This window comes from Mus caroli, chromosome 16, assembly GCF_900094665.2.
Source record: "Mus caroli chromosome 16, CAROLI_EIJ_v1.1, whole genome shotgun sequence".
NCBI classification, from domain to species: Eukaryota; Metazoa; Chordata; class Mammalia; order Rodentia; family Muridae; genus Mus; species Mus caroli.
Genome location: NC_034585.1, coordinates 3,047,134 through 3,070,311, shown reverse-complemented (window position 1 = coordinate 3,070,311; position 23,178 = coordinate 3,047,134). Strand labels below are relative to the sequence as shown.

Below are 23,178 nucleotides of genomic sequence, written 5' to 3'. Positions count from 1 at the left end.
AACTCAGGGCTGTGTGAATTCTGAGGACTGTATCAAAGCCTCCTGGAGAAATAAGCAACCATTGCGCTCTATCTAGCCCTGATCTACTTCTGGCCATCCTGCTCAACCATACAGGAGAGAAAAAGCAGAAATCCCAATACGTTATTTACTAGTACAAACCAGTCATTCAGGTTGCAGAGAGAAAGCAATGGGAGAGTTCCTTAAAACTTAAAGCAAATATCTTTTAAATAAAAATGGAAACAGTGTCTCAGGGGGTCCAAGGTAGCCTCAAACTTGCTTGTAGTCATTTGTAGCCAAGGATATCCTTAGTTTTTGCTTTTTTCACCTCTACCTCTAGAGTGCTAGAATCATAGCTATGTGCTATCACCTTTAGTTTATGCCATGGAATACTTCACACGTGCAGGAGAACTACACCCTCAACCAACAAATGTCTTGGTGGCTGTCACATGTGGAAATGGCATTAATGCTAGAGTAAATGTGGACTGAGATGAAACATTAATAGAGACCTGGGTGGGACATTTTATAAATCACATAAGCATAACAAGAAAAGAAAGCTCAGGCCACCAGCTCAGTTTCACACAGGTGGATTCATTGTTTGTTTGCTCTAGGATTGAACAAACCAGATAACAAAGGCAACTGGAAAATAGAAAGAACACCAGGAGTCCTGGCCACCTGGAGATTACAGCTTAGCAAATGTCCTTAAATACAACTACCAGTGCACAAAGGCATTATATTCATTTACTGTATTATTCTTCTCAAACACTTTGGGGCATCATGGTCCCCAGGCCTCCTCCTCAAGTACTGCTATATTTTGAAAAGCCACAGACTCTTAATTTTCATAGCAATCTAAAAACACACAGTTAAGTCACATAGTTTAGTGAAAATGGTAGGTCCCCAGCAGTGACATCAAGAGTGGTCAGTTATAACCTTAAATTCTCTCCCCAAATAAGGACACACAGAGGTAGGGAATCCAGACATTTTATAAAACTCCACACAAGCTAATGACAATAAGGATGTCACACCAAGACATGGTGATGGGGGAACGGAGTCTCCAGAAAAAAAACAACTCATTTTCAAGAAAAACTTTCATCCATCTGACACACTTACATCTGGGAACTTGCTTGTAAGTAAGGGAATAACTTATCACGTTTAGCACTCTGGCTTTGTCACCCATGTATACAAATGATAACAAGATCCAAAATCTATGGATAATTCAAATTCTCCTTAAAAACAAATCCCTTGATATAAGTGTTGCTTACTAACTCTAGTCCATTGTAAAAGTGCATTTTAGCCGCTCAACAAACAGCAAGGATCTCACATCAAGAGAGCAGCAAGGTATACTCTTGACCTTCGTGATTACTTAGACCACATGTTGTACATAAAACGAGTCTAGTGATGTCAAGCAAATTCCACAGGAGAAGTATTTATCGCCAAATCTAAATCAAAAAATCCATATATACTATAATGGCACTTCAAAAGAAGATCTACTGTATTTACCAGATAGATCAATATGAAATTAGCTGGGATAAATATCGCCAACTCTACCCATCTTGAGATGAAGCCTGTTATTTAGACTCCAGGTCTTGAAAGAGACAAGAGAAACTTTGCTTATTAGACAGAAATAGGAAGCAGAAAGCCTGTTACAAGCAGGTCACACCTACCCTCAGCTGCTCTCTTTCACAATTCATCTGTTGCCTCAAAACCTGCAGAAAAGAGAAAAGGGAGAGATTGTCAGAAGGTTCTATTGAGCAGCAGCATACAGTCAGGGACTTGGGAAGCAGCTGAACAGGACCCCTGGAACCTACATAAATACTGGCTGCACATATTGAGGTGAGATGGCTCAGTGGATAAAGGCACTTGCCTTCAAGTCAGAAGCTGGAACCCACATGGCGAGAGGAGAAGACCAACTTTGACAAGTGACCTAAGGTATGCCATGGCTTGTCCACATATACATATATGTATGTGCACATACAATAGACTATAAAGTATAAAAAATTAAAACAAGGTAGAAGGTTGAGGAACATTTCTGATCTGGCCTACACACACACACACACACACACACACACACACACACATGTGCATCTTCACATATAGGAATGATCACATATATGCAAACATACAAGCACACATGTGCTTCTCCACACACAGGGATGCCCAGACATATGCAATCATGTAAGCACATATGTGCATCGACACACACAGGTGTTTTCACACAAGCACATATAAACATATCACATATACTCATATGTGGGAAAAGATAAGAGGAAAACAGAAGAAAATTGATAGTATTGATGAATGGACTCAAAAAGAGACCAGGCATTAATACTGATAATTTTTCACTAGGTTCAGACGGTAGGTTGTTCACTATCATTCTGCATTGCACAATACATAAGTAGCCAGCAAAGGGGAGCAGTATTCTTAAGGGAATAGTTCGGAGGTGCAGGGAAAGAAAGAGGGTTGCCTTCTTTGTCCACAGATTCCTCCAGTCCTGTTTGATAGGAGAACAGACTTCCTTAAGGCTGTCTTAGGTTGTATATGAGAAGACAATAGCCAAAGCAATGTTTTCCCTAATGTCAAGTGATGACAATATCATTTTCATGTCTTGGAAATCAGCTTGCATTTAATGAGTTCTTTCTTAATTACTAATTTTGTTTGTGTGTGGTGCTGACGTCTCACCTTGGAGTTTCATGTATGGTAAGCAGTGCTTCACCTCTAAATTATACTCTAGCCTTCTCTTCTCTCATTATTTTGAGATGAATATCACTAAGTTGTCTTGCCTTGAGCATATTATATCACCCAAACAAGGCTCCCACTCGTGATCCTTCTACTTCAGCCTCTGAGATACTGGAATAACAGATGGGGTTTGATGGTCCATCCTAGCCAGATGGAAGTAAGAAAGACTGGGGATGGTTGTTAGACAGACCACATGGGGGAGAATCTGAGGCCAAGGCTTATAACAGAAAAAAGTCTGCTCACAATTTGGTATCCATCACCACCGCAAGAATGAAGTCTTAGTAGTCCCCCTTTCAAACACTGCCCGGTGATTTGTGCCTTACCAATGTGCTTTTCTTATCATCCAGAGAGGCTTTATTAGAGTGACCATATGATTTGTTACCCAAACAGGCAGAGCAGGATGCATTAGCAGGGGATAGCCAGTGAGGTATTTGGATTTAGCTGGTTACACAGAGGTCAAAGATAGAGAGGGATGCATCTTAGAAAACCAGGTTTGGATGGTCCTATAACACAGACAAAGATTGATGGATGAGCATTCAATGTAAATGGCAAAAATGGAACTAAGTTCTGCGTTATTGACAGGTTCTATTGTCTCTTGCTATTTTCCTTTAAAGCACTGTAAAATCTTGTAATTCTCAGCCCTTGACAGGGTTCTGGGAGTTTCTTGAAACTTCACTGAAGGATGAGAAGCTTTGGCAACCAACTCTTGATGTATATTTTATGTGTTTTGTAGTGAAAGTTTCATTTTACTTTTTCTAAAGCAAAAATAAGGATGTTTGCTTAGGATAGACCAGAGATTCAAGTCTATAGCTAGAGATAGACTAGAATACTGTTGTAGGTCATTTCACCTAGAATTGCCTCTGAGAAGATCTCTTTTGATTGTGTTTGCTTTGTTGTTGTTGTTGAGTCTCACATATCCCAGGCTGTCCTTGAACCAGCTCTGTGGCCAAGGATGATTCTGAGCTGTTGATCCTCTTGCACCTACCTCCTGAGGGCTGAGAGCACAGCTGTGCAACACCAGGCTCAGTGTCTGTGGTGTTGGGAAATCAAACCTAGGTTGTGTGCATTTAGTATTAGGCAAGTTACCACCCAACTGATGTGAAGTGCTTGCTTCTCATGCTTAGACCCTGGGTCCAACTATTCGTACCATAAGAAAGAGAGACAAATAGATGGAAAGAAAGGAGGGAGACTAACTTATACATAGGTAGTAATGAACCACAATACCATTTATGAAAGATAAATTTATGAAAACTATAATATGTGGCAATAGAAAAATCAACAATAAACCACAGTTCTAAAAACTGATGTGGGAACTGTACCGAAAACCCACTTTAGTTTATGAGAAAAAGGCTACAAAATGTACAAATGTTATGGATCCTATTTTCTGTAAAAATACAGTTCAATTGGCCATTAAAGAGGATATGTAAGGAAGAAAGTATTGGGAAGAGATTTTCCAAATTATCAAAAAGTAAAGGAGTTTAGCTACATAAATAAATAGAAAATCGTACATTCAAATGTACTTGAAGTGGGCACTTTAGATTATATCTCTGTAATCCTTAAGAAGAAAGAGAGGAAAATCCACAGTCAGAAAAGATACATGGTGTAGGAGGGTAAGGAGTGGCGGTGACTGCTATCCAGATGGGGGTTCTCACTGAACAGCAAACAGAGAATAGGAGAGGAAGGTGTAAGTAGAATTGGAACCAAGGACTGAGCCTAAAACACTCACTCTCCAGCCTCACACCATCTCTTAGCAGCTGAGCCAAGAGAGCCCAGAACTCAGTAATGATTGACAGCAGTAATCATGGACAGCCAAGTCCCAGGAGAACTCAGCCATAAGTGCTCACCTACAGACGCCAAGTCCCAGGAGAAGTTCCCAGAGTTTATCTTGAGGAATTTTAACCTCAGAAAGTAGAGAACCTTCCTTTTATCTTTCTGGTCCCCCCCCCTGCTCCTCCCCCCACCATCCCCTCACACTACTGTCTCCTTCTGGGTAATCCCAGGCTCAGTCCAGCACGAGTCATGGGGAAACCTTCATGACTTGAAATGCTGTCCTCTTAAGAGGTACCATACACTCCCTCCTCCTTGCTTTTCTTATCATTCCATGAAACGTCATCAGATGTTCAAATACTTAGTCCCCAGAGAGTGGTGCTGTTTGGGAAAGTTACAGAGCCTTTGAGTGTGAAGTGTTGCTGGAAGAAGTACATAACTTGGGGAGAGCTTTAAGCCGGGTCCCTCTTTCCTGGTCTTTCTGTTTCTGGTCTGTGCTTGAAATGGGATTTGTTGGGTCATGCTGTGCCTTCCATGTCTTCCTGCCATGAAGGACTCCATTCCTTCTGGAAATGTAAGTCAAACTAAATCCTTTCTTCTTTAACTTGTTTTTGTCTGGATATTTTATGACAGCAACAGAAAAGTAATGAATATACTCTGTCTGCTTAGAGCAGAAAAATGAATGATTCAACAGCCAAATCATACGTGGGAAAAGATATAAACCCATGAGTTCAAGAAGATTGCTACTTTCCAAGGAGTTAAATTAAAAGAAGCCCATCCCCACCCCAAAAAATCATGACAAAATTGCTGGAAGTTGGGCAGAGGTAAGGGCTCACTGGTGAGAATCTACATAGGAACTCACAGAGCCTGTGGCAGCATGCTCGCTGCTTGTACAGGTCTAAGCCAGATGTGGTCCCAGTGCTGAGAGAGAACAGATATGCCCCAACCCCTAACCATAACCTATATTCATTGATAACCACTGGCAAGAAAAGATTAGTTTTCTCCACGGAGTCTTACTGGGTATACAAACCACACCTAAGAGAAGGCCCCATGCCAAGCATTAGATGGCCAACACAAAATGAAATCAGTGGCATTTTGGGAAGGTTTTGTCTCACAATATTTTGTTTTCTTTTTTCCCTTATAGAGCTTTAGCTTATGTGTTACAGCTTTAAATTTTATTTTAATGAGTTTCCCACACACACTCACACACACTCATACATGCACATATAGACATACTCATACACACACATAAACACTCATCACACACTCACACACACATGCACACTCAAACACCCACATACATACGTATACACTCATAGACATATGTACACAGCTGCACACTCAGACACATACACACACACTCACACACATACATACACACACATACACACACTAACACACTCTTACACTCACATACACCACAGTCAAATACTCACTCACACACAAAAGGAATTTCGGGGAGCTTATAAAAAAACCTTTGAAACATACATAGGCAAATGATTTAATTGTACAAGGAAGTAAGAGTACAAATAAATACAATGTTTTCACTTAAGCAATGATAGCCATAGAAACAAGGGTTGGAATGGCTCACACAGCTTGCTGCCCTTCTGGTGGACATGGCTCTCTGGTCCCACCTTTGCTCATTCAGAACTGCTTATAACTCAAGCTCCACCAAATCCATTGTTCTCTTCTGGCTGCAGTGGGCATCCAGCTTCATGTAAACACACACACGCACACGCACACGCACACACACACACACACACACCGTGCACATACAAATATTAAAATGAACATTTTAAAAATCTAAAAATAAAGACAAAAACAAAGAAACTCTAGGAAAGCCCCACTTTTGATTGCTGAAATAACTTCTTATCCACAGCTTAAATTCAAGGAAAGTCCTGGGTTGTGGCTCAGTGGTAGAATTCTTGCCTGGCAGTGTGAGGCCCTCCATTCCATCTTTAGCAATGTAAACAAACAAAGGTAAAATATGAAAGCAACTAAAAGTTTTCATTGCTAACAGACCCACTCTCAAACCTTTGCTACAGGAAGTAAGCCTTCCAAAGAGCAGAGATAATCTACAGGGGACAGGAAACAAAATGGAGGAAGACAGATAGAAAGACTGAAGTTTCTCATAAAAATAAGTATAAATACAGTCTAGGGGCTGGAGAGGTGGTTGGCGATTACGTAATGTTCCCCAACCCATGTCAGGTGCCTCACAACTGCCTGCAACAACAGCTCGCTCTGCAATCGAACACCATCTTCTGGTTTCTGCAGATACTACACCCAGGCACCATATATTCTCCCAGAGCAGAACAAGCACATAAAGAGAAAGAAAATAAATAAATAAATAAATAAATAAATAAATAAATAAATAAATCCCAAGTCTGCTGCTTTTGAGATTGTTGAAATATGCTTAATGGATGTCAATTTAAGAAATGACGTTTCTGGGAGCTTTTTATGTACCTTTTCTATCCTGTCAGCTAAACACAAAGAGAAGACAGTGTGGAAAGAGAAGGAAATGGGCCTGTATTCCCCCATGGCTAGTGAGATGAAATTAAGCAAACATAGCTGATGGTTGTTGTATATAAACAGGGTGGATAATCATAGTAATCAAGAAAACTGAAGTGGGGGTTAGGGTTCCAACATTCATGTGAAGTGGTGAAGAACTGATCATCTGTAGACTGGGAGATATGCAGCTATCATAACCCTTACAGTGATACCCTGAGAAACAAACGGTGCTATTCCAGGCACCAGTGCCAATAAAGGAAGAAAAGTAATATACACCAAACATAGCATGTTAGAATAATTGAATGTGTGTGTGTGTGTGTATTCTGACCCCAAACCTCATACGTAATACAAAAAATTAACTTCCAATAAATAGACCACAATTCTAAATGAGGAACATACAATTAAACAGGTAATATAGGATATAGGGAAAGCTGCTAATGTGTTTTTCTTCATGCTGTTGTACAGTTCTCAACTTATTCTCTATGACAGGTGGCACCTTCATATCAGAACTCTAAAAGCAGAAGTTTGTTTTATTTCTTACTCTTCAGTGCTAAAGCTAGCTTTCATCTTTACTAATAAAATACAATGCTATATACCAGGACTAGAAACTTTATGTTCTGTCTAAAAAAATAACAAAGGTCTGACAAGATGAAGCTGGCCTATGCCATGCAAGGTGAATCTATACCATAATATTTTTGCTATGTAACTTACTAAAGGCAGAATTCAACCATAGTCACGTAAATAAAAAAGTAATATAAAAAACTTTGCCTTTTCAACGAGGCTGCTAAAGAAAAAGTCTGTGGGGTGAGAGAAGGGTTTTCTCTTGAGGTATCACAGTTTGCTCTTTGTTTGCTTATTTGATTTTGCCTGTTTGTTTGTTTGTTTGTTTGTTTGTTTGTTTTGATTATCCTTCAAGGCTTTGCTTGTTCTATCCATATCCTGGCAATAAAATCCTATTTCAGGTCTTCAGCCTAATTCTATGCATTGTATATCTCTTATGTTCAACTACTACCCATGATGGTGGACACCCATCAGTCATGGAAGAGTCAACTTATTTGCATCATTGATGACTATGAACACATGCTGGTTTTTTCTCCTCTATGTGTTTGGAGCATTGAGTACAGATAGGTGATGTGTTCTTTCCTGTCTTCCTGAGGATCAAGACCCAATCCTGAAAAGGTGGCTAAATCCCAGCCGAGTCTCTGTTACAACAGCACTCCTCCCCAAATTCCCCAAGCAAGGTACAAGCAGGTTCAGAGGGCCCATAAAGGCATTGCAAGGCCCAGTAAGGCTCTTCTTCTTTCAGTGGAGCTAGGGAGAGAGCTCATCTAGTAAATGCATGAAGCTCTGGGTTCAAATCTCATAAACTATGCTTCCACATTTAAAAGCTGGGCATAGTAGCATGGCTCTGAAATCCCAGTGATTTTATGGAGTCAGAGGCTGATGGATCCCTCATCCTTAACTGCCAGCTAGCTTAGAATACTTGATGAGCTCCAAAGCAATGAGGGCCCCTGTCTCAAAAGACAAGGTGGCCAGCACCTAAGAGATGACCATAAAGGTACATATCAGGCCTCCACACTCATCTGCACACACAATTTCTCCACCACAAGACTGGATATTTAACGGAAACAAAAGTCCCTGTAATTTCATTCCTTGGGTGATGGAAGAGACCCTTATTCTGTAGCCTGAAAAAAGCCAGCCCTGAAAAATACCTTAAATGTACACTTCACTAAATGTCACTTCATTTGGAAACTAACTCATGGCATTTTTTCCCTTCCGTTGGCAGTAATGCACAAAGCCAATATATTTTATGGCCTAAATGAAAAAAAAGGGAAAGTGGAAGGTCGGGCATTGCTCCTTTAAGATGCTTCCGGAATCAAATACCACTCTCAATAGGGCTGCCAAGTAAGCGCTTATGAAAGGTTAGAACCGCAGCAATAAAGCAGCGCATGCGGCCTTTCACTCTTCTGGGTGTATGGGGCTGGTTAATAGCCTGGATTCATCTTCCTCCACTGTCTGTCTTCAGCTAGGCAGCAAGGCTATGCCCAGCTCAGCTATTCTTACCATCCCTATTGTCTGTGTGTGTGTCTGTGTGTGTGTGTCTGTGTGTCTATCCTGTCTTATTTCCTTCTCTCTTGTATAGTCACTGTACATGGTGCATGGTTTCAGAAGGATATTTTCATACAAATATATAATATCCTCAGACCACAAGCCATCTGTTAATCCATCCATGCTCCCTGCTTCTCTTTATTTCTGTTCCTTTGCTACTGGTAGCCCCTTTTGTCCCCTAGATGCTTTTGCTTCTTGTTAAATGCCACATACAGCTTCAGGGTTTTATATATTGGTACAAGTAATCTGGGATGCCCCCAAATGAAAGAAAACATAATGTTTTCTTTCCCGAGACTGGCTTAGATTTGCATCTATTTCCCCCCCCAAAAAAAAAACATAGCTTGACTCTTCATTATGATTCAATTCTATATATGATTACATCTTGAATAGACCACATGTTCCTCCTCAGGTCCCCTGTTTGTGAGATGCAAGTTTTTTCCTGGAACTTATATTTAGTGAATAGTGCTACAGATAAACATGGCTGGACAAGTTCATTGAGTGGATAGTAAACACCCAGGAGTGCTGTAGCAGGACCATACCATTCTGTAAGGTGAGCAGAGCTAGTATTAGCTGAATGAAGAATCTCCGTGCTTATTTCCACAATGACTGAGCTGGTTGACTTCCCACCAACAGTGTGTAAGAGTTGCCTTTCATATGCTTTGAACTTTTTCTTTCAGTCCTTTCTGTCTCAGTGCCAGCCTGCCCCCACCCACCCACCCACCCACCCCCCATCTCTCTTTCTCTTCTCTCTTTGTCTCCCTCTGTCTCTTTGTCTCTCAATGAATCAGACTAGCTCTGTAAGGATGAGGACCAGTGGTCCAAGTCTTGAGGCGTCCCTCTTCACGAGGATGGTGCTTAGAGTCTGTAAAACTATCTGTTCATTGTGGCATAGATACTGAGCATTTTCTGGATGCTATTGCTTTAGGCAGTAGAAAAGAAATTGTTAGGTCTACAGAAATCCAGTATAGTGGCACATACCTGAACTCCTAGTATGTCAGAGGCAGAGGAAGGAAGAACTCAAGGCTGAAGGCAGCCTGGGGTACAGAGTGAGATTGCCTTAAACATATGTTCTCATGTACACATGTACATGTTCTCATGTACACACAGGGCTGACTCTACTGGATCTCCACATCTCCTTCAAAACAGGGAGATATCATTAACACTTTTATCACATGAAACATTTCCCAGACTGAACTTAGGGAAGTACTCAGAGCACATAATGAGAGGAACATCCTAGCCTCAGAGAGTATAAGAATACATCCATGTTTTTTCTTTTGTGTTTCCGACCATGCACACAGGGGAATAATCCAAATAAATATTCAGGAGAGAAAAAGAGAGGAATGAAAAGCTCAGGGGGATTATGGACATGCAATAATTAAGTAAGGGAGAAGAGTCAAATGTAAGAGGAAATTGGGTAGAGATCAACTTGCCTTGTGAAAGCAAGAGTCAAAGACACCGGATAAATGAATGGACAAATAGATGTTCATGTTTTCTTGTTTGTAGTACATGATGTTGGAGACTCCAGTTTTACGAACAATTGTGAATCATTTTTAAGGATAGCAACAGAAGATTAGCAACACAAAACTCGATAAATCAAATCAATGGGAGGCTCTGTGCATTTTTCAGCTTGGCTGTCCTAGTAATTATTATAAATTCTTCTGAAGCCACACAGAATTCCCTGTAAATCCAGGTCCCCATAGACCTTGGGTGAAAAGCAGGCTTTGCCTTTTTCTTAGTGTATTTTGGATTATCAATGCACTTGACTGATAAAGGTATACTCAGCACTAGGGTTTTGTTAGCACTTCCAGAACAGTGCTAACAAAAGGACTGCAGCTATACCTGAAGCATAGTGCTTCCCTAGAAAAGGTCTCTGAGAAAGAGAGGGTGCCAAGAGCCAAATGATGATAAAGAGGGACATTAAGAGTTGTCTATGGGCAGGACTTGTCCATCACACTAACAATCACACAACTCCTCTGGTTGCCTGCATAGTGCTGCAGAAGATTGAGCCTCTAAGCAAATGGGATACAAACTTGGGAGACCTTACTCCATTCTGGAGATCTAAGGTTTCCAAAGGTTGTTGGAGGAGGTAAGTGGGATGTCTGTAGCCATGAGCACATATGTAAAGGCCAGAATCCTCATTACCTTGAGACAGCGTTCCTCACTGACACTTGAAACAGGCTGGTGGCTTCAATATTCTACCAGCAACCCTCCAATCATTTACATCCCCGATGCTGGCCACCCAGCTTTTTATGTGTGTTACGAGGAGTGGAACTCGGGACCTCATGCTTGCGCAGCATCTTCTCTTACCCACTAAGCCATCACCCTAACCCCTATGGATTCTCTAAAGTATGAAAATAAAATTATCTATATCAACTTAAAATCAAACTAAAAGAATTCATTTTTTCTCAGCCTGACTTCTGAGGAAACAGGTTGAATGTTTTTCAAATGCCCAAGTTTATGAAGATCTAAAACCCCTGAACAGAGTTTTAGTCAGTATTGGCTGTAACCAAATTATTGTTTTAAAATATATATCCAGCAATGTATTACATCTTCTGACTAGTACAAGATGGGATTGTTTATGTCTGGTTAGCAAATTGAGATGCTATCATCTATTCCAATGACTATTGATTTTTGATTTAAGGATGGAAAGTTTTTAACGGTGGCCAATGCTTAGGATTCAGAACAGAGAGTAAGAAATAATCAATTAAAAAGAAATAAAATACAAAAGCACAATAGTGAGTCAAGCCAAACATCATTAATCGACTCAATTCTGGCTCATGAAGTACCAGTGAAGACAGACATTGCCTCTAGAGAACAGGGTAGAGATGGACGCAGCTCAGCTCTCCTGTATTACTTTCATTTCAGCAATGGAGAGAACTAGAATGTGATACTGAAACCTTGTGTGCTTTGGTTAGAAATACAGTGCCTATGGGAAGGGAAAGAGGAAGGCAAGGTAAAGCAAGTCCACATACTAAGTACAAAAAGGCACAAATCCTATTGATGAAAAGGAATACATAAGCCTACATGTTGAAGGTATCACCACAGTTAATTTATGGCTCACAGTCTTTGGGGAAAATATTATTTAGCAAGTTTCAAAATCTCAATGGACTGAGTAGCGTTTAGCACCCAGCCTGTGATGAGGTACCTTGAATGCAGTGAGGAGTAGTAAGCCTTTCTGCGGCCCTTTACAATCTGTAACACTGGATGCCCATGGTACCTGAATGTTCCTGCTGCTTGGATGCTTGCAGTGATTGGATGCATGTGGTACTTGGATGTTTATGGTACTTGCATCAGGAGGAAAGTAGCATCCTTTGGATATTTTGAGTCTTTCTTAACTCTGTATTGTAAGTCATCAAGTGGAGTAAAATATAATTTTTGTTATTAGAGGGACCCTAATGCCCCTAGAATTCTAAAGATCTTCAGATCACAGGTCTTCAGAGCATTTGCTTCAGACCAATTATTTTTGTTATATTTCTTCTCTCATGCATGCACTTGCTTTTTAATCAGAGAGTAAAGTCTCCCAGGTCTGAAACAAATATGTTTAAGAAGAAAGATGGAGCAGACAACCCTAAATGAAAGGTAGCTGCCCTCCAGAATCAGTTTACTCTGCCTCCAACCAGCACCCAGCTACTTACTGCAAGGAAGTCCCTTCTTGGAGTTCTGAGTTGAAGGCTGCATACCGGTCTTAGAACAAAAGGGCAACTCCAAGCTGATGTGACACCTCAGGAGCTAAGCCAGAGAATGTCTCTGCACCAGATCACTTTCAAGGTGAGGGAAACATCTTGCCTATTATTTACCCTGATAATAAACTATCACCCTCAGGCATATTTTTATTCTGTAGATTTAATAAGGTATTTTGTGAACAGAGGCAGAGGAAAGTTGGAACAAACACTTGTCAACCATGGCAAAGGTGATTTCTATTTGTTTCGGAGGTAGACGCAATTGCCTTTCCCTTCCCCCATAATCAAGAGTTATAATTGCCCCCTCCAAGCTTTACCCCAGCCATTTGCTCAATCCAAGAATATTCAAACAATACTCATGAAAATCTCCTGCAGAACTAAAATGCTTTGGCAGGTTTCCCTAGACCAGTCTCCCGGGACCATCATTACCCTACAGCCAGAGAGGAGCAGCTCTCATGTAGCATGAATATCACAATTCAGATTTCCCATCATGCTCTCTGCCCACTGTTAGAGCTAGGAAGGAGTCAGGTTGGATAGGTGGACTATTTGCATATCATTTGCATTTATCTATTATGGTAGAATGTAGGTTCTCTAGACAGTTTCACATTAAGATGCTTTAACTCGACTAGTTTTATTGTTTCTTTCTCATTGGATGTTACCATGTTCTAATGATAATTGTTATCAGAGTTAATAATTTTAAATATGCTTCCCAATTAAATACATGCATCCTAGACCCACAGACTATGGCTTCTGTGTAGGCAAACAGCTTGATGATATTAACGGGCAAACATGTATCAAACATCTTAAGTGATCAGAGTCAAACACTAGAGAAAGTTTCTCAGGTTCCAGTCTCAAGTTCAGTGCTTACCAACTTAGGGACAAACATACTGACTTGGGCCTGTCTTGTTCTTCAAAAAGTCACACATGAATTTGAATGAGCTCATATTTGCAAAGTACTTAAAATGTGAAAAGCACATAACTATTATAGCTCAGAATACATTCCATTAGTTCCTTTTCAAGTAAGTGGCACACAACTGCGATGGTGATCTTGAATGTGTTGGTGAGTTTAAATGTGATGGTGAGCTTGAATGCAATGGTGAGCTTGAATGCAATGGTGAGCCTGAATGCAATGGTGAGCTTGAATGCAATGGTGAGCTTGAATGCAATGGAGAGCTTGAATGCAATGGTGAGCTTGAATGCAATGGAGAGCTTGAATGCAATGGTGAGCTTGAATGCAATGGTGAGCTTGAATGTAATGGTGAGCTTGAATGTAATGGTGAGCTTGAATGCAATGGTGAGCTTGAATGCAATGGAGAGCTTGAATGCAATGGTGAGCTTAAATGCAATGATGAGCTTGAATGTAATGGTGACCTTGAATGTAATGGTGAGCTTGAATGCAATGGTGAGCTTGAATGCAATGGTGAGCTTGAATATGATGGTGAACTTTATTCATCTGCTTGGTATAATCTAAAATTCGCTAGAAGGAGCATCTCAGTGAGGCATTTTCTGTATTGGGATAGCCTGTGGGGATATCTGCAAGGGAACCTGGATATTTTTAATTAAGTTAATTGATGTGGGAAGGCCAAGCCCACTGTGGGCAGCACTATTCTCTGCAATGTGATCCTGATCTGTGAAAGAGTGGAGACCTCCATCTGAGTACAGGCTGGCAAGGAAGTGAATAAGCATTCTCCCTCTGCTCTTCATTGTGGGTATAATGAGGTTAGCTGTTAGCTGTGCCTTGATTTCCCCTACAATAATGGACTAAAATTGGGCATTGTGAGCTGAAATAAACCGCTTTACTACCTGTCACTTTTTATCAGAGTATTTTATCACAGAAACAGAAATCAAATTAGAAGAGCATCACTTCTACTTTCGCTGTGATTTCTTCTTCCCACAACGGTATTGAGAAGCTGTGGCCACAGACAGAGCAGTAGGAAACAAGCATTTTGCAAAGCAATGGATACTCTAGAAAGCTGTGTGCTAGGATCTTAACAGCCCATGTCCATGGATCAGAAAAAATGTCAGCAGAAAGAAATTATGTACTGTGCAAAGAGGATGAACAGTGTCCCAGCAGACTAGTTCTCCAAACAGAGATGGAGGGACATGAGTGACATTGTAGTATAAGACCCTGAGGTGGACATGTGCTGACTGGCTTTCTGAGCTGTGTTGCCTTCAGCACCTGAAGAATCTTTTACAGCTTGGAGAGATCTTTCTATTCTTGATTTCCAAGACATTAAAGAGTGCCATGTTTAAGAAGTGGACATGACTGTATAGCCCAGAAAGCTTGAGAATTACTGTTTTCTAATTCTCCTCTTCAATTGTCAGAAAGGGATAGTGATTGCTCTTGTCACATGGGTATGTATGTGTAAAGTTTAGTTCTCTGCATTTCTCTGTGTGTATGTGTGTGTGTTTGTGCATGTGCATGACTCTGTGTGAGTGCACAGTCTCTCTCCCTTCACTCTCTTCTCTCTGTCTCTCTCTCTCCTCCCCCTGCCTCTGTGTGTGTGTGTGTGTGTGTGTACACTTAGGCACACATGCATATACATGCTCTTTCTGAAAAGGCACCTGAAGGCGATCATTTCAGGAGTCATTAAACCCCTAAGCTTAAGGAACAGTTTTGGGAAGAATGAGGATATCAAAAGGTCCAAACGACAAGAAGGCATTTCTGTAATTTGCAGGCAATTTACTTGAGGAATTTAGGTCAGCTGGCTGTTTGCTTTGTCATCTCCAGTATTAATTAGACACTGGAAGTAATGATGGAGCTCAGAGAGCTCTTCAGATGTAAAATAATAATAATAATAGTAATAAACCAACAGAGTGGAGTTTTACCTTCGGAAAGAAAATATTTTCACAAGGAGCACTCTGAAAGCAACTGAGAGCAGGAAAACCTTGCAATTAAATCCTGCAAATGTGCTCTTGACATAATCCCAGGGGAAGCCTTATCTGTACTTAATATTCAAATAAATATTCTTTTGTGTGCTGAACATTCGATAGGGTGCATTTTATTTAATTTAAGTGAATAACATAATCATTGTGGTGAGGAATAATCAGACGGAGCAGGATAGCCCGTTAACTAGGATAAATGGAGTGCTGGGGAGCAGAGTGGATGATGGTGAGGAAGCAAAGGGAAGTGGCAGGATCTTAAGCATAGGTTATTCCAGGAGTGTCCCAGAGAACCTTCATCCCCAGAGGGAAGCTGTACATCAGTAGCATGGCCATGTCTTGAAGCTCATTAGCCATGAAGTATCCCAGACCCAACTCCAGATCAGTGGAATGAGGATATTCTGAGATACTCTAGGGAATCATGCTAAACAAGAGAAAAAAACAGCACGAGGCGGGTTTTCCCAGAGTTGGTGGTGTGTGTGTTCTCACGTTCTACACCAAAGAGAGGCCACTAGCTCCCTCTCAGAACTGACCAACATCAGCACATCCTCTCATGGGACTTCTACAGGATGCAGCTCTGTTTGCCACAAAGTTTTGCATGATACAACTTTCCCATAGCCACATCACCAAGCAAAGTGTCACTAGAAGGCATTTAGTGGAAGAACGTGTGAAAATTCACACCTATTCCATATTTTCAAAGAAACCCAAAGATACAGATTTGGGCATTTTTCACAAACAGGAGTCAAAGTCCTCTTTTGTGGGATTTAAAAAGTGAGGGCTCCTCATTGTGATGGAACAGAATCTATGATCAAGTGTCAACAGAAAACAAAACCGTTCCAGCCGACTCCTGGCCTCCACAAAGGCACAGCAATTTTATAGCAGTCCATTTTTACCCAGGTGGAGCATGGACCCTGTGCCAGTTTGATTAAAAAATGGCTTACAGGTAGAGCAAGCCCTTCTATTATGGGGAGAGCTGTGCTAATGAATCTTGGAAATGGAAGCGTGTAGCCATCCCTTTTCGGATCTGTAAGCCAATTATTATATTAGATCTTGACTTCCAATATTTCTGCAGGTTTTGAGGCAGTGTAGCCCTGCCAAGCAACTAGCAGATACAAAGCCATTTCTCAGGACTGAATCGCCACTCCCAAGATGCCTTTTCCCTCCCCCTCCTCCTCTCTTTCCTTACCCTTTACCTCCCTACTGCCTTTCTGATGTTTCTCTTTTCTTCCTTCCTTTCTCTCTCCTGCCTTACTTCTTCCTCCTTCCCTCTCTTCTTTCTTTTCTCTTAGATCTATCCATTTTTATTTCCTTTATCCCTTTCTTTTCCCTTCCTTCTCTCTCCCTTCCTTTCACCTCCTCCCTCCCCTCTCTCATCTGTCTTACTTACTGTTTGTTTTTCTTCTCATCTCCATACTTACTTTCTTATTCTTTTCCTTTCTCTTTCCTTCAGATCTCCTGCCTTTCTTTTGTTCTTCCCTTCACTTCCTCCTTTTCTCCTTTCCCTTTCTCCCTTCTCTCACTGTCACAATTAGAAAACATGCTGCCACACTACAAAGGTGGAGGGAAGTCCTGCTTGATGAATTCTCAACTCTTCCCCTTCTATACACAAATCCTCCCTGTATCTTCTCAAAATTGAGCCCTGCCAGCTAGCTTTGGGGACTGAACTCTGTGACTTTTCTTGTATTGTGGTATGGTAAATCCAAATACAGTGGGTGGGTCAAACAACAATAAGCTGTCAGAGACAACAGAAATTATAAAAGCAGCTTGGAGCAAACCTAAAGTCTGACAACATGGGTTTGAATCCAGAACTTGGCCTCTTTACTGGGCTCTGAGCAGGTGGCTTGGCTGGTATGAGCTTCCAGGAGCTCATCAGAGGGAGTATGAATAATGGCATATCATAGAGTTTTGACTAGGTATGTGTGTTTATGCCTCAAAAGCTCTTTAATCACTTCCTGGCCCTAAGTCATTATTATATAATGCTGGTTAAATAAAACAGTTGCAATGAATGTATCCAGAGATTTCCCTTGTCTTCTTTGTCCAATTGCTTGTTTTTTTAACTAGAAAAACACTGTGTGCATCTCTTTGTGTCTCTGTGTCTGTGACTGTGTCTGTCTGTCTGTCTGTCTGTCTGTCTGTCTGTCTCTGTCTCTGTCTCTGTCTCTGTCTCTCTCTGTCTCTCTCTCTCTCTGTGTGCTCAACTGTACACACTGTGACTGACAGTAGAGTAAGATGCAGGTCCCATCTGCAGGAAGCACTCATTCTCACAACAAGTCAGGGATCTTGTTCTTGGCACTGTGAGGTCTGAGCAGAGCTTGGAAAAGAGGAGTCATGAAATAAAAGCAGTGTCCTGCTCCCATCAAGGATCCTCAGGAAAGTCTGGTGATGAGAAAAATGGAACAACTTTCAGGTTGTGTGAGGTTGTTATTGGGCTCAGCTTCTTCAGATCGACTCATTCCAGACTCCAGGGGCAATAGTATCTACATCAGAGGAAGTCCAGCAGCCAGGGTATCCCAGCCCTTCCTGGAGACACTGTTGCTGTGCATTCAGGAGATATCACAAACTGTCAGTAAGGACCAGAGAAGCAGGGACCAAGCATAAGCTTTCTCTGACTCTGAGGCACAGGTGGACCAATGCTCAGTGGTGGCAGGAATGTACAGTTGGGTATAGAAGAAGGAAGAGTTGGTGCTTGCCTTGCTAGCTAAGGGTTGCAGGAATAGTATGTCTGTTTGATGGGTCAGTCAGCACTTCCAAGGGACTAGAGACTCTCTTCCTCCATCCCTATATAGAAATACCACAGCTGCAGAGTCAGGGAAGGAGAGAATCCCCAGGGATGCTGTGGTGAGAGGTGTCAATATGTGTAGATAAAGGACCAAGTGTCAGAGGCAGGGAAACAGGGAGGAAAGTCAAGGCTTCTGGTTTAAAAATATAAGCATCCTTTTCCTATTGAGTAACACAATTTCAAAAAGTCACTTAAATCTCTTTGTAAAACAAAGGCACACAGGTGAATCTACTACTTTAAGACAGCCTAGCAGTACTGTCTACTGTACAGTAGACAGCCTAACAGAACAGCTTAACAGTTGTGAAGGGACAAAAGCAATACCAGGCTGGAGACTGAAGTAAGTGTCCGCACATCCTGGGATGCAGCAAAAAGCTTCCTGCCTTCTCTTCTGCCTTGAACTCTGGCAATAGCTTGTAAAGAGCAGGCATCCCTAGTCTGCACAAAGCCCCTGTGTGGGCTTCTCCTGTCCCTGATACTCTCTTTGCACTGCCCCAAGGATCTGATTCAAATAGAGAGGGTACACTGGCATCCCTTAATCTGGCTTTACCCACCCACCTAGGAAAAGGCTACCCAGTATGTCCAAGTGTTGCAGGAAAACACTTGGACGAATCCAGAGCCCCCTTTTCAAGCTGGATACTTTTCTGCTTGGGTTTGTGAATCCCAGACCCAGGGCAGCATTAGGACGTGGATGCTGCAGTTTGAATCCCTACGTCGCCATCTGCTGGTCACTTCCTCTTAATACTGATGATCATTAGGCACCTGCACTGGAGCCCAGCTTGAAGTCCCGAGGGTTAGACCACCTGATCCAGAGGAGCAGTATTCTCCAGATCAGCACCTTCCCAAACATACGCCTTCTAGTCAACACCACTTAAACGCACAGTCTAAAAGCACATGCCATTTCTTCTCAGCCGGGAGCTTGGAAAAGACTAAATTGCATTCCTTGGGACAAGTCTGTTTTGGCCTCTCCATGTGACCCTATGAACCCCACTGCTCTTTCCCCACCAGGCCTCATTTTCTTGTCCACCAAAGAAGTAGAAGGAGGTGATTTTTAAGTGCATTTTCAATTTTGCTTTCTGTAACCTGGAAAACCTCCAAGCCCTTGCAAATGCCACTCTGGCTGAAGACCAGTGTGAATTGGGAACAATAGTCATGATCACACCCTGGAATGGGCCTCACAGTAATGACAGGAAGAGTGCTATCGGGGTAACGGCCAGTCCACAAGGCAAGGATGTGCAGCCATGTTGTAAGCTCTATGAATATCAGAAACAGAATCAGCAGAGCACCCAGCCAGGATCAACCAATCCCCTGCATACCAACATGTGCCAGATGAGCAAGGATCTCCCAACATCTGCAGGAAGTTTTGCACGAGGGCTTATAATTATTGCCTATTATTAAAAAGTGAGTGAGAGAGAAGCTATGGATTATAAATTCATGGTAGATTATGTTTTAATGTTCCCAAACAGAATAATAATTGCTAAAACTGCTTTGGGTATCAAGCTTCATTGCACTGAACTGAACTCCAAGAATTACTATTACTGTTATTATTATTATTTTAAAATCATTTATGGTACTGGGATGACATAATGTTACTATGGTATCCTCTGTCATGCTACTGTGCCCCACATGCATTGAGGACCAAGGCAGGACATGAGTTCCAACACTATAAATTAAGGTGCGATTTGTAAATGCTTCATTAATATTTATTAAATGATGATTAGATGCTCTTGCAATCCTTAATAAGATATTATAAACCATGTCATTAAAATGCACTAACAGCACATTCTTAGTGAGCCACACCATAGCCTGCTGTTAGGAGATGCCCAGCTTCTTATGATTTTCTTCCTAAATCCTTTCCTAAGATATGATGATCAAGATGATAGAGAAACTTAAGTGGCTATCTGATCAAAATGTTCCCCCAGGAGGGAGGTGGATAAGAAGTCAAAATAAGGAGTCTTCTATACTTTCAATTCAGTTTCTAGAATCTCCAACCTTGATACTGTTGAAGGATTTGAAGGATAAATATAAAAGTATACTCTATGAAATCCTCAAAGAATTAAAAAAAATATTATTCAAAAATAAGAACAACCCACCTATAGGGTTGCAGACCCCTTTAGCTGCTTGGGTACTTTCTCTAGCTCCTCCACTGGGGGCCTTGTGTTCCATCCAATAGCTGACTGTGAGCATCCACTTCTGTGTTTGCCAGGCCCTGGCATAGCCTCACAAGAGACAGCTATATCAGGGTCCTTTCAGCAAAATCTTGCTGGTGTATGCAATGGTGTCAGCATTTGGAGCCTGATTATGGGATGGATCCCGAGGTATGGCAGTCTCTAGATGGTCCATCCTTTTGTCTCAGCTCCAAACTTTGTCTCTGTAACTCCTTCCATGGGTGTTTTGTTCCCAATTCTAAGAAGGGGCAAAGTGAGCTAAAGGGGTCTGCAACCCTACAGGTGGAACAACAATATGAACTAACCAGTACCTCCAGAGCTCTTGTCTCTAGCTACATATGTATCAGAAGATGGCCTAGTATTGCATTGCTATGTGGCCTCCTTGAGCTGCTAAGAGGAGAGCAGATGAAAAGAAATGGAAAAATGTCCTGAGGTCAAACAGACTGGGGCCCATCTTTAGCTTCTCTAGAAAAATGGCCTACAACAAGTTGCCTAACCTCTCTGGGCTCTGTTGGTTCATCATCTCTACTTGTGGATGAGCTTGTCTTCCTCAGAGAACTAGGAACTGTCAACAAAAAGGCTCCTGGTGCATAACTGGAATAAGGTAAATGCCCAGTAAATGAATGTGCTTTTGTTATTTTTATCCTCTTATCATACCATCTATAGTCACTGGGGTAAATATAATGTTGAACTTTCACTTATGTCTGTTCAAATAATCAGAAGACAATGGCCTTCCACACCAGATATGGGTACAGGATCTTAGAAGGTCTCAACTCTCTCAGGAACCATTCCTGGCTCCCCCACATCCATATGCATTGCTCTTCAGAGAGGATATCCATGAATACCTCAATGGGCCCAGTTTGCTGGGAGTTTAGTCACTCGCTGGAGTTCTGGAAGACTGGGAAAGGTCAGCTTGGGGGACTGGTATCCTTTGACTCACTGTTGAATCAGTATAGAGTTAGTGCTCTCTTTTCATGGCTTTCATCTGGTTCCAAAAGCAGAAGCAGGACCTTGAATGCCAGTGGCTCCTCCATCCCTGAAAGCTGGAGTCTCCCTTTTGAATTCTCTATAGTGTTCTCTTCCATGTATGACAGAGCCCACAGGTGACACATATTGAAGGGAGTCTGTCTTTTCCTTTGAAATTTGAAAGATCTGGGTTGAAATCCTCCCTTTGCATCCTGGTAGCTATCAGACTTAAATTATCATAGTGTCTTTCAACTCTCATGCTGTTCTTACTTTTATAAAACATGGATAAGAAATGGTACCTTGATGTAATGATAGCAAGGGTGGGAGACACAGGCCTTAGCCATTAGTCACTGTTCTATTGCTACAAAGATGCCATGGCCAAGGCAAATCTTAGGAAATAAAGTATCCAATTGGGTGCTCGCTTATAGTTTCATAGGTTTAGTCCGTCCATTATTGTCATGGCAGCAATATGGTTTGGGGCAGTAGCTGAGACCTATGTCCTGATTGGCAGGCAGGGAAGACCAGGGCCTGGCATAGGATTTTGAAGCCTCAAAGCCCAATCCTAGTGACATACTTTCTCTGACAAGGAATATGCCTCTGAATTCTTCCAAACCTATAAAAGAGTTCCACTCCCTAGTGACTAAGCTTTCAAATATATGAGCCCAGGGAAAGCATTTTTATTCAAACCACCTTAGCATATAATTTAAGTTGGCAATTTTGCAATCTACATGTATCATATTACAGACTCACACGTACTATCACTTAGCTCACTATATCATATTGTAAAGTTCAGTAGTGCTTCCTCTATTTAAGACTTACATGGACTTTAAATTTTCAAGAAGGTGTTTAATGAATTATGAACATACATTCTTTATTTGTATCAAGTTTGAAGTATTTGGTCAAAGCCATCTATTCATGCGTGAAACCAGGATGTGGTCACCATAGGGGAAAATCTGACCTGTGGATCTGGTTATTTGGTACTAACCATATAACAACATAGTCAACTTTTTCTTTGGCTTGATTTTGGAGTTAAGATGCTCTAATCCAAGAAGGGTAGAAAGATGTATTCAGGGAGCAAGAATAACAACTATAAACGTCCAGGGTAGCAGAAGGATGTGAGCAGCTGAGTATTAGCATTAATCCATTTCTCAGGGTAGCATGCCTCGGCTTCCAAGTGTTGTGGGGCATCCAAAACATGGATGGACTCTTGGGGATCCAAATACTTAGGGCAGCAAAATGGCACAGGAGGTTTGAATTGTCTTAGCCAATGACATTTGAACATGTACATTGAGTCCAAAGCAAGACAATCCAACCAGTTAGTAAGATCTATGGGATCAAAGTAGTGCATGTTGGGGAAGAAGAGAAACTTGAGTGGAAGCAAAGTAAGGAGAACGGCCCTCTTCTCCAGTCATGCTCGCACTTATTCACTTCTTCAGCAAGCAGGACGCCCTCAGTGAGTTACACACTGCAAAGCAGTAATGAGGAAAGCAGGAATGTAGAGACTCTACTGGGCTTGTAGTTCCAAGAGAGAAAAAATGACCCCCTCCTCTCCCAAGCCCTTTCATTTGGGTGAATAAAGCAGCGGCAT

General features: G+C 41.5%; 1 protein-coding gene across 13 annotated transcripts in view; it reads right to left on the bottom strand.

Annotated features, from left to right (window-relative positions):
• Rbfox1 (RNA binding fox-1 homolog 1) overlaps window positions 1–23,178 on the bottom strand; it is a 1,640,850-nt gene that overhangs the window by 600,856 nt on the left and 1,016,816 nt on the right. For all 13 annotated transcript variants that reach the window (XM_029470804.1, XM_029470798.1, XM_029470790.1 and 10 more), the window contains one exon: window positions 1,662–1,703. In XM_029470804.1, the coding sequence (XP_029326664.1) occupies window positions 1,662–1,688 (27 nt within the window). In that variant the 5' untranslated portion in view covers window positions 1,689–1,703. The remainder of the gene's footprint in view (window positions 1–1,661; window positions 1,704–23,178) is intronic.